At 55.4% G+C, this 16,716-nt stretch overlaps 1 protein-coding gene across 6 annotated transcripts; it reads right to left on the reverse strand.

Annotated features, from left to right (window-relative positions):
- Positions 1-688: 688 nt before the first annotated feature.
- On the reverse strand, positions 689-12,761 carry LOC141750444 (uncharacterized). 6 transcript variants are annotated; one of them, XM_074605494.1, is made up of 14 exons: positions 12,198-12,761; positions 11,696-11,752; positions 11,149-11,225; positions 10,413-10,578; positions 8,823-8,929; positions 8,192-8,323; positions 7,121-7,265; positions 6,630-6,860; positions 6,201-6,394; positions 5,216-5,343; positions 4,849-5,018; positions 2,853-3,008; positions 2,313-2,426; positions 689-1,464 (listed from the first exon to the last, which is right to left on the reverse strand). In XM_074605494.1, exons 1-14 carry the CDS (start codon positions 12,294-12,296, stop codon positions 1,444-1,446), a joined length of 1,797 nt encoding a protein of 598 aa, XP_074461595.1. In that variant the 5' UTR covers positions 12,297-12,761; the 3' UTR covers positions 689-1,443. The 6 variants fall into 6 exon arrangements, with proteins under 6 accessions (XP_074461595.1, XP_074461594.1, XP_074461593.1 ...); XM_074605493.1 differs by having other exon boundaries at positions 689-1,470; positions 2,853-3,005; positions 12,198-12,759; XM_074605492.1 differs by having other exon boundaries at positions 689-1,470; positions 12,198-12,759.
- Positions 12,762-16,716: the final 3,955 nt, after the last annotated feature.

Here is a 16,716-nt window from a genome sequence, read left to right on the forward strand (position 1 = left end):
GACTGGTGGCTCGAGAGATTGTGGCGAGCACGTTGGGGAGCTTTGGGCAGCGTTTGGTCCTGAGGAGGTGTGCGGCTCCTGGGGCAAGGAGCCCCCGCGCAGCTCCACCAGGCGGACAATAAAACGTTTGCTCCCAGGGGGTGCCTTGTGCCTTCCTTCCTTCAGGCCAGGCCATACTGTGTCTGTCCGGGCATCTTCCCTGCAATGATTTCCCTCCTCTTCCTCCCTCCCACAGCCTGGGTCAGACGAAGACCCAGCTTTTGTCTCCTTTGGGAAGCTTTGTGGCCGGGCTATCAGAGGGACTGGCCCAGCTCTGTTGAGCCTGGGTTCTGGCGGTCCTTGTGTTGAGATCCTTTCTCCAGGGCTCTTTCTCCTCAGAGCAAGCAGCCCTGCACAAAACCCTTGTTCTCGCCCCTCCGGGGACGGACGGTGGCGTCTCCCCCTGGGGACCGCTCTGCCACATGGCCTTTGGGTCTCCTCGCTGCGCAGCGGGGAGGCAGCTCTATTGTGGAGGCCCAGAACGGTGCAGCGGAGCAGGTTCGAGCAGCCGGTGCCAGGGCTCACCCAAAGAGAGCTGCAGGCGGGGAATGGGAAAAACCAGGGCAGGAGGAGATGGCCCTAAATCAGGGTTCTTCACCCGCTGGGCAAAAACCAATCAACACACTGAGTCGAGATATTTGGCTTTATTTCAGTTCTGCAGAATCGGGTGCCGGGCGTTTAACAACAGCCAGCACACCACACGTTTCCGACAGTCCCAGGTTCACAGTGATGAGATACAGCCCATGAGTGAGCTACAGTTCCCTTACCAGCCCTCATCACACACGTGCATTCAAGTCCAAGTTTGGAACGGTTTGGGAGATCCCCCTAATTAGGCCAATTAAGGTTTAATTTCAGGAGTTCAGCTCAGGTTCCATCAAAGTTCTACTACAATTCTATACAAAGCGCTCCTGTAACTTTTTAACCATATTCTTTTGACATCCCTACTCTAACCTTTTCCTGACCCATGAATGTACCAAGCACTCTCTTTTTCCTTCAGAAACAGTACAAAATGGTTTTATTACAAAAAAGGTAAAAACCCCACTCTCTTTTTCCTTCAGAAACAATACAAAATGGCTTTTATTACAAAAACATAAAAACCCCTCTCCCTTTTTTCCTTCAGAAATAGTACAAAACGGTTTTTAGTACAAAAACGTAAAACCCCACTATCACTAGCACATGCTGCAAAATCTAAACAGAACAAATGCACCCCCCCCCTGCCCACAGGAAAACAAACACAGTCCAGGGAAGGGCCCAAGACGGGAACCCTGCGACGCTGCAGCTGCTCCGCGACAGGACAAGGTTCAGCGCAGCTCCCGAGTCTCTGCCATCGGAGCAGCAGCTTTGGCCTTCAAGGTCTTGAAGTTCCTGGCCGGTCTTTGCACAGCACGCAATCCAGTCCCGCTTCTATTTTCGCTCTTGCGCCAGCTGCGTCTGCAGAAGGGACACCCGAAAGAGGCCAAAGGCCGAGCTCAGACAAGCCCACGCTGGTAGGACCAGCCCTAGCTCCACGGTACCGGCTCTCGGGGAAGACGCACCCTCTAACGCCAGCCCCGACAAACACTTGCTCTTCGGGGAATGGAAGTCGCAGGTTCCCAGAGTCACCCTGGCCTCATCTCACACTATCAACAAGTTGACTTTCTCTCTGGCTTACCATTCACACGTACAACCCCGAGACATCCCATGGATATGAGAGAGAGAGGTTCCTACAGGATTAAGTCACCCAACTCCCCTTTCCAAGAGAGAGACTGGCGCTACTGCCACCTTACTGCCACAGGCTTTTTCCTCAGCAGGAGAGTTACTGGTGACACAAGGCACTGAGGAACTCTTCTGTTCTCATCTGCCTTAAAAACGTGACAGCTGGCGCGTGAAAAGGGAAAATGGGAAAGCTCAACAAGACGAGCAAGGCTCAAGGGGAACGTCCTTAGACGATTCTCTATTTCCCATCCATTCCGTTTTCTGAGTTTCCTCCAATCCCTCTCCCACCCTGCCTGACCCACAGGCACCACAGAGACCAGACCTCGGGGAACGATGCTGTCTGGCCATGGCCAAGGGACGCATCTGACTGGGTATTCCCACTGCCTGCCCGTCTCCCTTCCCCATGGCCAAACAAAACTCGGGCCACAGTATCGTGCAGAGCTGTGCCCACCAGCACAGCCACAGCGGCTTTGGATGAGAGCTTTCCTGCTCCTCAGCCGGTCTATACTGGGGGGCTGCTGCCATCGTTCCTCCATCTGGCCAGAGTCTCCTCCCACCAAGTAAGATCCTGGTCTCACCTGCTGAGACGCCAGCATCTCGTGCTGGTCAGACTCGGAGACAGAAAATCCGCCTGCATCTGGCAGCGCACGACCTCTGCAATATCTCCTCAGTCGCCTCCGTTCACGTTCCACCTGCACGTTGGATAGGAGAAAGGGTCACAGAAGCCTGCCACCAAACAAGGAGCAAAAGGACCTCTGGACATCACGGCAAGGAGATGGCTGCTCAGGGACTGTGAATTGCACCACAGAACGCTGGGGCCAAAAAGCACTCCAAGTAGCCCACGGAAGAGAGCGAGCAGGAGGAAAGAGTTCCTGACACAAGAGTGTCCAATGGGTGTGTACGGGGACACTGGGGCAAGAAGGGTGGTACCGCAGTGAACGTGCATTTGCGAAGGCAACGGGGTGCCAGAAGAGAGAGAAAAGACAAAAGCGTGTGGCCACAGGGCACAGTGGGAGAGGGAAGGAAACAAGCCGAGGACTCCACAGTGCTGCCTCTGGGAATGCGGTGTCTTCCAGAGGACCGTGATGCTGCGCAGAGGCAGCGAAAGCCTGGTCTACCTCCTCCAGAGTCCTCCTGAGCTCAGCACTGTATTGCTTCAGCTCCGTCTTCTCCCGGTCCAGCCTTGCAACTGCTCGCTGCAGACGTTCCAGCCGCTGCGACAGGAGTCTCTTCTCCGAGAGCCAGGACAGCCGCTGCCCTTCTGCAATCGCCTGCTGGGCATTCAGAGAGCAGATGATGGGAGTGGTGCCACAGAAAGGAGAGAAGGGCCAGAGTCAACACATCGCGGAGAGCGACCATGGAGGAAAGGACAGTGCTACGTCCCTTCTCCTCCTCCTCCCGGTCCACAGCCCAAAACAACACTCTCCCTTCCCAGGGGCCCTCCTCCACATCACCTCGGAGAAATCCCTGCGCCAAAAGAACACCCTGAAAGCGCAATGAAGCCTTCAACCTCACCAGCCAACGGTACCATTTCCATTCTCTCTAATACCCTGGGAAAGCTGGACCTCAGAAGTCTCCATCTCTGAAAGCATCCTCTAAGCACCATCAGCGTCGCTGCTGTTCAGCCATCCTTACAAAATTCTGCTACGTTTAGTACATTCGCTTGGTCAACTGTGCCCTTTCCTTTCCATGCCAAATCCCAGCCGCCACACATTGCTTAATCTTGCCTAGGTAGGAGAGAACCAATCACCCACGCACAGCTCTTGGACTCGCATTAATTTTAACGGCAAGCTGCGTAGTTCTTTCATTAGTTCTGGGCTTGACAGAAAGCGTTTGAGCAGCTGAATGGTGAATTACTAGCAAACATTGTCTTCTCGGCCCAAGCACAAACACAGGCTGGGCAGAGAATGGATTGAGAGAGCCCTGAGCAGAAGGACTTGGGGGTGATGGTCCATGAGAGCCGGCAACGTGCACTTGCAGCCCAGAAAGCCCCCCGTATCCTGGGCTGCATCCCCAGTAGCGTGGCCAGCAGAGCGAGGGAGGGGATTCTGCCCCTCTGCTCCGCTCTGGGGAGAACCCCTGCAGTGCTGCCTCCAGCTCTGGGGCCATGAATGTCAGCACACGGACCTGCTGGAGCGGGGACAGAGGAGGCCACAGAGATGCTGCGAGGGCTGGAGCCCCTCTGCTGTGAGGACAGGCTGAGAGAGTTGGGGATTCGGCCTGGAGAAGAGAAGGCCCCGGGGAGACCTTAGAGCCCCTTCCAGTCCCTAAAGGGGCTCAGGGGGGAATGGTTTTAGACTGAAAGAAGGGAGACTGAGATGAGATATTAGGAAGAAATTCTTTGCTGTGCGAGCGGTGAGCCCCTGGCCCAGGTTGCCCGGAGAAGCTGTGGCTGGCCCATCCCTGGAGGTGCTCAAGGCCAGGTTGGACGGGGCTTGGAGCAACCTGGTCTAGTGGGAGGTGTCCCACTGGCATGGGGGTAGGAACTAGAAGATCTTTAAGGTCTCTTCCAACCCAAACCATTCAGTCATTTGATGAAGTCTCAGCCAAGCTCCTCAGAACAGCGTAGGCTCACAGCCTCCATTTTCACAGCTCGGCTCCCTTTTCATCAAGGAAAAGGTGCAGACGGACTGCAGGGTCAGAAAGGGACCAGACCCTCGTGCCCTCCTCACAAGACAGGCCGCGAACGCCAGTACCAGGAACAAGGGGCCTGTTCCGTCTGCTCCAATACCTCTGTCAGCCGCCAAAGGACAGAAAGGAAGGAACAAAGTTCCCCCGCCTGCAGCTGGCAGCAGCGTTAGGAGTCTACTCCATGGCGGGCGGGAGGCTGCTAAGATCCCAGCCCTTTGCTGCCATGCTTTGGCTGGGGACCACCCAACCTTCTGTTGAACTCCTCTTACGCCCACACGCAACCCGTGCCTGCATTTACTGTCCCACCAGAGTCCTGGGGGTCTCCACGCTCCTTCAAGGACGAGCCACTGGCTCTGCTGCCTGGCCCGGCACCGTGTCGCCCGGGACAGACCACTGCTGCCATTTCCCACGCTCAGCCTGTTCTTCTCCTAAAGCCAGCCCACAAAGCTTGCTTGAAGGATTCAGAAGCATAGTGTTTCCTACCACGTCTTGCAGGAGCTTGTTTATCTCGCCTTGGTGGTCGGCCTCCCGAACTTTGAGGGTGTCGGTATGCTGCTCTTCTTTCTGCAGGAGCTCTTGCGCCATGTTTTGCCGTTCCTGCTTCAGGAGAGACCTCTCTGCTTCCAGCTCCCACTGAAGGCACTTCACTTCCCCTGCAAACACGACAAATGGCAAGAGTCAGAGGCTGCACAAACAGCGGCTCTGACTTTACTGACCTTACGCCCTTTGAGTTTCCGTGGAGGAGGGGTCTGTCTCCAGCTCCTTCACTCCTCAGAAGCACTGCGGACACAGAGCTGCTTTCACACCACCTTCCCCGGGCACGGGGTCACCAGAAACGGGAGGCTCTCACCTTGGATCACCTCCTTGGCCTGCGCCACCGCGTGAAGCTGGGTTTCAAGGTGACTCCTGGTGATCTCCAGCTCAGACAAGTGCTGCTGAGCCTCCAACAGGCTGCATTCCACGGTCTCCTTCCCTGACCTGCAAAGCGTGAATACAGAGAGAAAGGAGCTGCTTGCTCCTGACACCCAACAGGGAGTTGTTCCAGGAAGAAGTGGTGCAAGATCCCTACCCCTGCCTACGGAAAAAGGCTCGCGTGGAAACTCCTGCACAGAGAGCCTATTTCTGCCCTTTAAAATAGCAATGCGGGCCCCTGCGAGGGAATGGCCAGGCTTCCCGTGTCACCTGGCAGGGCACAGAAAGCCCAGCCAAATTGGACTGCAATAGCCAAATCTTCACTTGCTGGGGTCCGATCCACGACACACGGGTAGCTGCGCCCACCAAGCCTGTGCCAGCAAGCAAAACTTGGATGGACAACGGAGGGTGTATCTTCAAGGAGAACAAGCACACAGTCCCGATTACACCAGTCTCTGGCAGGCCAAAGTAACTGTGTCCATTTTAACAGACATCAGTGATGGGCAGGAACCCCTGAAGGCTGGCGACAATTCAAGAGAGGTTTCCCTGCTGCTGGTGTCACCAGCTCTAGCTCCTGCACCATACTAACACGAGTTAGCTTAGTTTAATTATGTGTGGTTTAATCATGGCTCCATTGAGAGCCCACTCGGCTGGCTGTGGACGTCACAGAGGAACATGTAAGGGGGCATAAACATGAGCTCAACGCTCAGGAGAGCTTGGCCAGCTTCAGCTGTCAGAAAAATAACCTTCAAATCAAGGTAGACTTTGGTTTTTTTTGCTTGAAATTCTTCCGTTTTCTGTCAATGGAAGCGAAAACATGTGAAAAGCACAGAGGATGCAATCAATCCCCATGTAACCATTGTCACCTTTACCATTACAGACATTAAAGAACGTCCTGCCCAGGGTCTCCTCCCTGCCCTTACCTGGCCTCTGCCAGCTGCTCCGAAAGGCCTTGTCTCTCCCGCTCCATGGCTGCCAGTCGCACCTCCAGGGCAGCCTTCTCCCGCACCAGCAATTCCTTCTCTGCGCACACCTCGGCCAGTGCGTGCCCTTGGCGAGAGGACTCCTGGCGCAACTGCTCCAGGCCACTGCGAGACGACTCTTGCTGGCGGGAAACCTGAAAGCGGGACAAAATGCAGTGAGAGTCCTTGCGTGCAGCCCTGGCTTTTGCCCCAGACAAAGGCTCCAGAGCTACACAGTTTGCTGCTTTTGCCACATGGGAGAACAGTAGAGTCGTGGATGCAGTCCTCTCTCTGCAACTTACCAGAAGCCAAAAAGGAGGCCAACACGCACAGCTTCACCCAGCCAAGCAGCCACATGCCCACCCAGAAGCACCAGGTCTTTGGTCTCACCTCAAGGAGTTTCTCTTGGGCTTCTTCCTTCTCCTCTGCCAGGACCCCCAGCTCTACCCGCAGCTCCTCTTGTTGCTCCTCTGCTTTCTTCAGCAGCTGCTCCAGGTGGGCTTTCTCTGCACAGAGCTCTTTGGTTGTTCTTCTACACAAGCTCAGCTTCTCCTGGGCAGAGATCTTTGCTCTCTCCATCTCATCCACTTTACACAAGAGAGCGTCATTCTCTTCCTCCAGCTGCAATCACAGAAGCACAGAGGAAATTAAATACAGCAAGACTTACTCTGAAGAAGAGGAGAGCAGCAAATCCACATCCCCTGCGTCTCGCTGACATACTCCCAGCTCAGCGCGCCCAATAAGCACGTGCGGACAAACTACCCCAAAGAGCCTGCGTGGTCTCATCACCATTTCCCAAGGAGGAGAACAGCACGTTCCCTGGCGTCTACTGACACGAAAAAAGCATCTGTGCTGGTCTTGCTACCACAAGGTGACCATACCTTCTCCAGGGCCACTCTAAGCTCATGCTTCTCTTCCTTCAGCACATCCCTCTCAAGGTGCGATTCCTCCAGCGCCTCTCTCGCAACTAACAACTCATGCTGTAACAAGCAGTGTTTGTCTTCAAGGGCCACTAAGTCCTTCAGTCTGTGAGAAGGGGAAAGACAAACAACTTGTCAATGTAAAAACATTCTCCTTTCCAAAACCAGGAGCACATACTGTGTCCCAGCTATGGCAGTTGGAACGACTTCCAACGGCTTTGTACCTACACCTAAACACCACCGGCATTTCCTGACTAGAGCTGCATCGCTCTTTCTCATGGATGAAACGTTCGTCATTGAGAAAGTAAATCAAGCTTCCAGACATCACAGAACGTTTCCAAAACGTTCAGGTACTCGCAACAGCTTCCTGCCTCTTAGTTCTCTCTCTCCTCTTTCATACGTTGGATACAAGCCTTGCACAAGTTCTTCTTGGGCTAAAACAGACTTTGAAAGTCCAGACTACGACTCCCACAATTACTTTTGCCTTCTGCAGTGAATGAATCAAAGGCCCTGCAAGCTCTCTGGGGAGACGGCTATGAATGTCCAATCCAATGATCACGGGATCACAGGAGGGTCCAGGTTAATATGCTGCATGTTGCAAAATGGCCCCTCTTGCCCCAAAGGCCTTCTGCACTCAGTCTGGCAAGGAACTGTCAGCACAGAGGTGCTACAGTGCTTAGGATGGTGCTGGGCAAATTCCTGCCAACTCCTCTAGCACCGCCCCGGGGAGCAAAAGGGCTGTAGCAGAGACAGAGCTCTCTTTAGGCTGCTCTCGCTTGCTCACCAAGAACCAGTTCACAGCAAAAGCACTGGAATACGCCACCTCTTTGCCAGTCTGGTCTTACCCAGAGGAGCTTCTGGCAGTCAGACGATTTTTGCCGTCCTTTCTGTTGAAGGCAACCGTTTGACTCGGGACAGAAACAAGGCTGTGCAGAACGGGCGTGTTTGCAATGTGAACACAGCCCATCTATGAACGCAAGAGTCAGCCCCAGAAGAGAATGGTGGTAACAGCAAAGTTTAAAACACCTTTACCTGTCCTGAAGCTCCTTCTTCTCCAGCTCCCCCTTGGCTTGGAAGGACATCACGCTGCAGTTTAGACGGGAGCAGTTTGCCATTACAGACCCAGAAAGCCTCATTTGCTCTGCCTTCAGCTCTGACAAATCTCTGCAGAAGAACAAAGGAAGAGCCAACGTTCACACCACCATCTCTATCAGCTGACTCGCTTCTCACGCACGTAATCGCGCAAAGAGGAAAAGCTGGCAGGAAAGATGACATCTCGGCTGGGGACAAATCATTCCCTTGACACTCTGGGGTCAGGACACACCTTGGCGAGCGACTGCTCAGAGGCTCACGACAACAGCCACATAATAAACTTTTCAGGAAGGTGGAGGAAGAATAAGCCTAAAACGGCGTAACAGAAAAAGCACAAAGAACACAAGAACCAAGGCACGCTCAACGCATTAAGGAAGGTTCATAATCCAGGAAGATAAACGGCTGACAGTAACCCAGAGTTTGAAATCGCTTGCTGACACCAGCAGCAGACACTCTCACGGCTACGCTGCTCTTGTTTGTGTAGGAGGCAACTCTGAGAAAGGAACCTCAGAGAGGTGTGAAGGGAAGGTACATTTTTGCTGCAAGAGATGGGGCCTCAACTTCTACTCACCGGTTCGTGGCAGCCTTCATTTCCAGGAAATGACGGCGGAAGGTGACCATCTGATGCCACAGACCGAGCAGACGGTCACGGTCACCCCTGAAGTAGTTCTCATAGAGCTAAAGATGCAAAGACAAAAAGAAATGCCAGTTCAGCCTCCGCCATCACTGTACGAGTCTTTCCGCTGGCAGAGAGCACAACCACCATCGCCAGCTCTCCTTGAATAACTATTCCGACAGGGCACCAAGGACTGAAGAGGCACCACAGAAGCAGCCCCAGCAGACCTGCCACCTGCCTTCAAAGAAGGCAACATCTACCCTTCTCCTGCGGGAGGGGACATCAGCAAAGCAAGCTGACCCCGAGTCAGCACCTCGCCTTGCAGAGCTGTCTCACACTCTTGGTGGAGGAAGACAAAGACAAGCCCCTCCAAGACCACTGTCCCATTTGCTAGCGGTGACGGAGGCCTGTCTTGTCCTTCCCTTGGCTACTCTGAATCTCAAAACACACAGACCTCTCTGCTCTCACGGCTCTAGACGGAGATTTAAGAACCATCAAAAAGACGAGCGCTCCTGTGTCACTGCCCTACAGCGTCCAGCAGCAGCAAGCATTTGCCTTTAGGACCGAGCAGCACGGCCACAGCAGGTGGGCCTCTTCCATCACCACGATTTGCAGACACTCCTCCATCTCCCACCCCTGCCACGCTGAGCTCCCCCTCCCACGCACCAACTTGATCTTTGGCTCCCATAACCCTGCCCAAGCGATAACCACCCCTGGAGGTCAGCATGGGTGCATCTCGTCGTGATGGCGGCATCCGGGGCTCACAGGGGGTCTCAGGGAGACGCATAACACCACAACAGCCAAGGGGTGACGTGAGCAATGCGCCCACCTCACCGCAATCCTGGTACTGTGGTCAATGTGCAAATTCGACTGGAAGTCGTCATCTTCCCCCCATAAATAGTCAAGAGCCCAAGGGCATTTGGAGCTCTCCTGCTCGGCAGCGGGCTGCGGCCAGGATCTCCCCGTGAGCAGGGACGCTGCTCAGGATTACTCCTCCAGGTTAAGAGATTCCTGGCTGCAACAGATCCTCGCTAAATTGGTTTATAGCATGCTGAACTTTGACATTCTGTGATAGAAAGCATTGATTGTGCACATATAATCCTTTAGCCATAAACCATTGACCAAGTCTGCGACTAGGATTGGGTCCAGCCGCACCCAGACTCCTCTCTCAGAAGGCCTTTAGAAAGCCAGGGGTCCTTTCTGAACCTTGACTCAACGGGAGGGTCTCCCTGACAGCTCTCTCTGACCCCGTCCTCTGTGCAGGAAAAAAACAAGTGGACCTTGCTATAGCACCCCCTTAAAACTGTCGCATCTACTGTCGACTTGGTCAAATCATTGGTTTATATCAATAAATATATTGCTGCTTCTCTCTTAGGGGTGAAGTCTATCGCTCCATCCGCAACAACCCCTCTCTTCTGCTCGTCAACACCAACACATCCTCAGCAGAGCCACAACCTTCTCACAGCAAGTTCTCTGGGCCAGAAACAAAATGCGTTCTCATGCCACGCTGGCACCACCTCTGACATTCCCGCAGCTGAGCCTCACCTCACGTTCCTGGCGCCATTCGCGCTCCTTCGCTTCCAGCTCCTCCCGCGCCCTCATCCAATCCACCGTCAGCTTTCCAACATCTTCTTTGAGGGCTGAATTCACCTCTTTCGCTTTCTCCAGGTGCTCCCGCAGCAGACTGTTCGCTTCGGCCAGATCCTCGCACCTTGGAAAGGGAGGAACAGCCATGAGGTCACTGAACAACCCCTATCCACAAGCACCATCCCCGGGATTTCCCGGCTCCCCCAACACTGACTTTCTTCTCAAACTGAGAGGCAGGAAAACCGCTTTCTAGGGTGAACTAAGATCTCTCGCTGATGGCCAACTCATTTGCTTCTCCTTGCTTTAAGCCTTCCATTTCCACCTACAGGTTGGGTTTCTCCTTCCTCTTCAACTCGGACGATGCCCACGGCTGGGCCTCCCCTTCGTGCTGCCTCATCACTGGACGCATCACCTTTCTCTAGCGTTGCCCCCAGTCCCTCACCTACTGCACCAGGGCAGCGTTTAGGCTGGAAAGGGACCCTTGGAGCTCGCCCACAGGAACGCCCCGCTCCAAACAGAAGCATTCAGCACACACCACTATTACTGCCCCACAGAACAGGTGGTGCACCTCTCTCCTTTCCAAAGGGCTTGCCCCAACACTTCCCTTGCGGAGACTGACTACCACTGACAGGTTTTCCCTCCCTGCCGTGAGCATCCAGGATACTGAGTAGGAGGGAACGCTTCTTCCTTGTACCTTTGCTGCTCCTCTTTCACCTGAAGCAGGGCTTTCTCCAGGGCCTCTGTGCCTTCCCACCTGCCTGGGAGGCATCCCTGAAGAAGAAAGCAAATAGTTACTCCAATTCTTCCACCTGAAGCCCAGGAATGCTCTCCTACGCTCCCACCCTTTCTTTCCTAGATCTGCTTTAGCCGGGAAGCAGAACGAAAAGCACAGAGACAGCTCTCTCTGGCCGACGCCAGCATTCTCGCCTTCCAAAACACTGTCTGTCCACCCATTCCATTTCAGAGACAGCCCTAGAACAGGCAGCAAAGCCCTCGCCCGAGACCCAGGACAAAACGTTCCCCGCCAATAAAGCACTCCCGCACACAACTCCAATCCTGCATTTCTGGGACTGCTGGCTGCTCTAAGAGCGGCAACTGGGCAGAACACGGGCGGGCAAACTCGCAGCGCTTCTTGAAACCCTCCGCGAGCACAATCTTGCTTTCCCCTGTCATGGCCCGGGGAGCTTTTTCGCTCCCGAACGCTCCGGCCGCTCTCTTCAGTTCGCGCCCTGCGCACTCACCGCTCCTGCTTCCAGCTGCTGCTCCAGCTCTCGGCAGCGGGTCCGGTACTGCAGGACCTGGGCGCAGACACGGCATGAAGATGAGCGACTGCAGCCGGGGACGGACCCGGCTCCTCCGGCACCGGCTTTTCTCTCGCTCTCCGCAGCCCGAGCTCAGCCCGCGCCACGGCGCTGCCGCTACAACACCGAGTCCCTTCGGGACCGGGAAGCTTCGCTTCCCCCGAGCCCGGCCAAGCCCCGGCGAGCGGCTCGGGGGTGACCGCGGACGGGACGGGACGGGACGGGCGGGGCGGCTCCCGGGGCCTCCCTGCCTCCCTCCCCCGAGCTCCGGGCTCGGCGCCGTCCCGCCCGCGGCAGCGCAGGGCAGGGCCCGGGCAGGACCCCGCCGGGGCCGCGCCTTCGCCCCCCGAGGGCTCCGCCGCCGAGTCCCGTCCGCCGACGGCGCGGGCACCCCGGCCCGGCCTCGGGGAGCTCCCCCCGGGCAGGCGCCCCCGCTCCTCACCTTCGCCTGCAGCTTCCGCACCAGCACCGCTTGCCGGTGCCGCGCCTCCTGCGAGCTCTGCAGCCGGCGCTGCAGGGAGGCCGGGCCCGGCGCCGCCATGCCCCCGCTCGCCGGCCGGGCTCCGCCGCCTGACGGGCGCCGCCGGGAGCCGCGGGGCGGGAGGGACGGGCTCGCTCGGGGCCGCTCTGCGGCGGCGCTTTCCTGCGGGCTGCGGGGCTGCCGCGGGGGAAGAGGCCGCTCCGGCCGCGGTTCGCTCCGGCCGGCTCCGCTCGGAGACCGTTACCGGCCCCGGCCGACGCTGGGGGCGGGAGCGGGGGGAAACGGTCCCCGCGAGCCGCGTGTCGGGGGGGCCCCGAGACGGCGGGCGAGAGCCGGGGCCGCGGGGACGGGCCGTCGCCCGGGGAAGGCGGCGGCAGCGCCGGAGCCTCTGCCGGAGGCTCCGGCTTCGGCCTGGGCTGCCGCGGGAGCGGGGGCCCGGCCCGGGGCGAAACCCCGACGTGCCCGGGGGGAGCTCCCGGACCTTGTCCTCCCCGACGGGCGGCGCGAAGGGCCCGGGCCGCCAGCAGGGAACGGGGAAGCCGGGGCGGGAGGGAAAGCTTCCGAGTTCCAGGGCAAGGGACCCCGGGAATAAAGCGCTATTTCATGGGCTCAGGAGGAAACACGACAAACGGGGCTCAGCCCCCTTTGCCCCCCTTTGCCCCCCCCCTCCTGGGAATTCACTTATTCGCCACTCAAGTCATGAGCTTGCATAACTTACAGCCCTTAAGTCGGGCACTTGCAAGCAAACAAAAGAGAATTAGTTCCCTAGTGAGAGTGCTCATCCTTCCCCTTCCATCACGGTGCGGGCGTCCCCTGTGTCACCCCGGGAAGCACGAAAGCCTGAGCGGGCCGGCTGCTGCTGCATCCTGGGTCTAAAGTAGACCCAGTCAGGACGTTGTGACTGATACAGGACCCGTTACGCAACATTTTAAATACTTCTTGTCCCCAGGCATTAAATTTGCAATGCCACAACCTGTGAATAGAGAAAGGCTGCCAAGGGACACAGCAGCGAGAGCACTATCACCACACTCCCGCGACAACGGGAGAAATCCTCGTACCTCCCCCTCATTCAGCTCTTGCCTTAGTTTAGCCTTTCAGCTTCAACAACAGAAAGCTACATCCAAGTGACACAAACCAACAAATTCCCTTTATGCTGACACACAGAATGACGCTGTCTCCCAGAAAAGGGAGCCAGGAGATCATGTTTTGGAAAGGAGAAGTCAGGACAGTATTCCTGTTAGACTGCAACACTTTGCCAGAATCCTTTCTGGTTTGTATCGAAGAGCAAGGGTGAGCCATAACAGGTAGAAAGGGTAGAGGAGAGGGTCACGTAGCCAAGGGCCACTTCCTACAACTTGTAACCGATAAGTCAGCTACAATATATTTCTCAGGTATGCATGAACACACACAAAGTGCCTGCAGTAAGGGGCACGTTTAGGCTTAAAGGCTTGAGTCGCCGGAACCTTCCCTGGGGAGAGGCTCTTTCCTCTAACCAGGTCATGCCATTTGTCAGCCCGCTGTGATTTAAAGATACAACCAAAGCCAAGTTTGGCCAGAACAGCTGCTTCCTTTCTAGTCGTAAAAGACCATTAACTTGGGAGCTTTATTCCTGAAATGCATCCATGAGTCCTTGTCATGATTTCAGAGGGACTAGGCAAAGATTTGCCCCGCAAAAGTAGCCACTATAAAAGCAGTCGGACTGATCTGCACGTTTCATAGACTTGCGTGCCTTAAACGTGTTTAAGATTTAACCTTAAGGTGTTTCAGTTTTAAATACCTTTAAGGTGTTTAAATGCTCGTCAGCTGTCCCTTGTTCCCGTGAAAGCCAAACCAGGCACACAGTGATGGCAGGACGACCAGAGCATCCACCCAAGAAAGGCAGAAGAGCATCTTACCGTGTCTCTCGGCCCCTGGAGTCACGCGATTGCCACCTTTATCGCACCGCTGCTTAAACAGGTTGTGCTCTACATCCAGCTGCTGCTCTCCTGCTCCCTCCATGGCTTCGATGCTCAAATCTGAAAGCAGTGAGCAAGGGAAGTGGTCTGTAAAGGCACAGTCATTATGGCCTGTGGTGGGCTGAGGAAGCATTCAACCCGTGAAAACGCAGAATCTTTCAGCCAGGGGGACAAGAATGTGCCAAAGTGAAAGACTCTGTATGCTTGGGGCCAAGTGTCACCCAGGGAAGAAAACACACGTTGCAGCAGCCGAAATGCCCCTTCCAAATACGGGGTTAGGTTTGGTGTACAAGAAGGACTGTTTCCAGCTGCCACAGAAAGCGTTACCCTGAAGGGACTGATCTGCACGTTTCATAGACTTGCGTGCCTTAAACGTGTTGAAAAACTGGTTGAAAGCTGCCTCGTACCTCAACCCCCCCACCTTCGGCTGTCTGACTCCTTGTCTGACTCCTTGTGGGAGTGGGGTGTCTCTGAGGGTGCCAGGGAGAATTTAGACGTTTCCCGAGAGCGGTTCCCGAAGATTTCCGAAGGGCGAACTTTGGCCTGCTTAGGAGCATGGTTGAGAGTGTCCCTTGGGGGACAGTCCAGAAGGGCAAAGGTGCCCAGGAAGGCTGGTCTTACTTCAAGGAGGAACTCCTAAAAGCTCAGGAGAAGGCCATCCCCAAGTCCCAGAAAACAAGCAGACAGGGAAGAAGACCAGCCTGACTAAATAGAGAGCTTAGGCTGGCCATCAGGAAAAAAAAAAATAGAAAGTTTATGATCCTTGGAAAAGGGGGTTGGCTACTTATGAAAAACAGCAAGATATAGTGAAGCTATGCAGGGCGAAAATCAGAAGGGCCAAAGCTCAAGCAGAACTCGTCTTGGCCACCACGGTTAAAGAGAACAAGAGGTTCTTTCAGTATATCAACAGCAAAAGGAAGACTAGGGAAAACGTAGGCCCACTAACGAATGAGATGGGCGCCCTAGTGGTGGAAGACACAGAGAAGGCAGAGCTACCGAATGCCTTCTTTGCTTCAGCCTTCACTGCTAAAGCCGACCCGCACGAATCCCAGGCCCTGGAGGCAAGGGGGGCGGTCTGGAGAGAGGAAGAGTTTTCCCCAGTAGGGGAAGATCAGGTTAGAGACCACTCGGCCAAACTGGACATCCATAAGTCCATGGGCCCTGACGAGATGCACCCGCGAGTGCTGAGAGAGCTGGCAGATGTTATTGCTTGGCCACTCTCCATCATCTTTGAAAGGTCATGGAGAAGAGGAGAGGGGCCTGAGGACTGGAGGAAGGCCAATATCACTCCAGTCTTCAAGAAGGGCAGGAAGGAGCACTCGGGGAACTACAGACCAGTTAGTCTCACCTCCGGCCCTGGGAAGGTAGCGGAGCGACTTGTTCTGGGTGTCATATCCACGCACGTTCAGGAGCAGGAAGTTATTAGAAGTGGTCAACGTGGATTTCCCAAGGGTAAATCATGCTTGACCAATCTCAGAGCCCTCTATGATGTTATAACTGGTTGGCTGGATGAGGGCAGAGCAGCGGATGTCATCTACCTTGGCTTCAGCAAGGCTTTTGACACTGTCTCTCATAACATCCTCCTTAGGAAACTGAGGAAGTGTGGACTAGACGAGGGGACAGTGAGGTGGACTGAGAGCTGGCTGTGTGACAGGACTCAGAGGGTCGTCATTAATGGAGCAGGGTCGAGCTGGAGGCCTGTAACCAGTGGTGTCCCCCAGGGGTCAATCCTTGGACCAGTATTGTTTAATATATTCATCAAGGGCCTGGACGAGGGGACAGAGCGTATGCTCAGCAAGTTCGCGATGACACCAAAGCGGGTGGGGTGGCTGACACCCCAGAGGGCCGTGCTGCCATCCAGCGTGACCTAGACAGGCTGGAGAGCTGGGCAGAGAAAAAACTAATGAGGTTCAACAAGGACAAGTGTAGGGTCCTGCACCTGGGGAGGAAGAATGTCAGGCACCAGTAGAGGTGAGGGGTGGACCTGCTGGAAAGCAGCTCTGAAGAAAAGGATCTGGGGGTCTTGGTAGACAGTAAATTATCCATGAGCAAGCAATGTGCCCTTGTCGCCAAGGCGGCCAACGGAATTCTGGGCTGCATAGGGAAGAGTGTGGCCAGCAGGTCCAGGGAGGTCATTCTCCCCCTCTACTCTGCACTGGTGAAGCCACAACTGGAATACTGTGTCCAGTTCTGGGCTCCCCAGTTCAAGAGAGACAGGGAACTGCTGGAGAGAGTCCAGCATAGGGCAAGAAAGACGATGGAGGCATTGGAGCATCTCCCTTATGAGGAAAGGCTGAGAGAGCTGGGACTCTTTAGCCTGGAGAAGAGAGGGCTGAGGGGAGACCTTATTAATGTTGACAAGTATCTAAAGGGTGGGTTTAAAGAGGATGGAGACAGACTCTTTTCAGTGGTTCCCAGTAACGGCCGATGGGCACAAGGAGCCTTGGGGCCTCCCTGTAGGGCTGCCTACACTTTCTGCATTCCTTGTGCAGTGGAAAGGGTCCCCTTCTTGACCTCTCCTGTCA

Source organism: Larus michahellis, chromosome 12, assembly GCF_964199755.1.
Source record: "Larus michahellis chromosome 12, bLarMic1.1, whole genome shotgun sequence".
Lineage (NCBI taxonomy): Eukaryota > Metazoa > Chordata > Aves > Charadriiformes > Laridae > Larus > Larus michahellis.

Excerpts from the sequence above, each read along its gene's own strand:
- LOC141750444 (XM_074605492.1), bottom strand. The coding sequence starts at position 12,296 with ATGGCGGCGCCGGGCCCGGCCTCCCTGCAGCGCCGGCTGCAGAGCTCG. Across the intron at positions 10,579-11,148 it reads GTGAAAGAGGAGCAGCAAAG|GTGCGAGGATCTGGCCGAAG; the intron begins GTACAAGGAAGA and ends TCCCTTTCCAAG. Across the intron at positions 2,427-2,852 it reads TCAGGAGGACTCTGGAGGAG|GTGGAACGTGAACGGAGGCG; the intron begins GTAGACCAGGCT and ends TCCAACGTGCAG.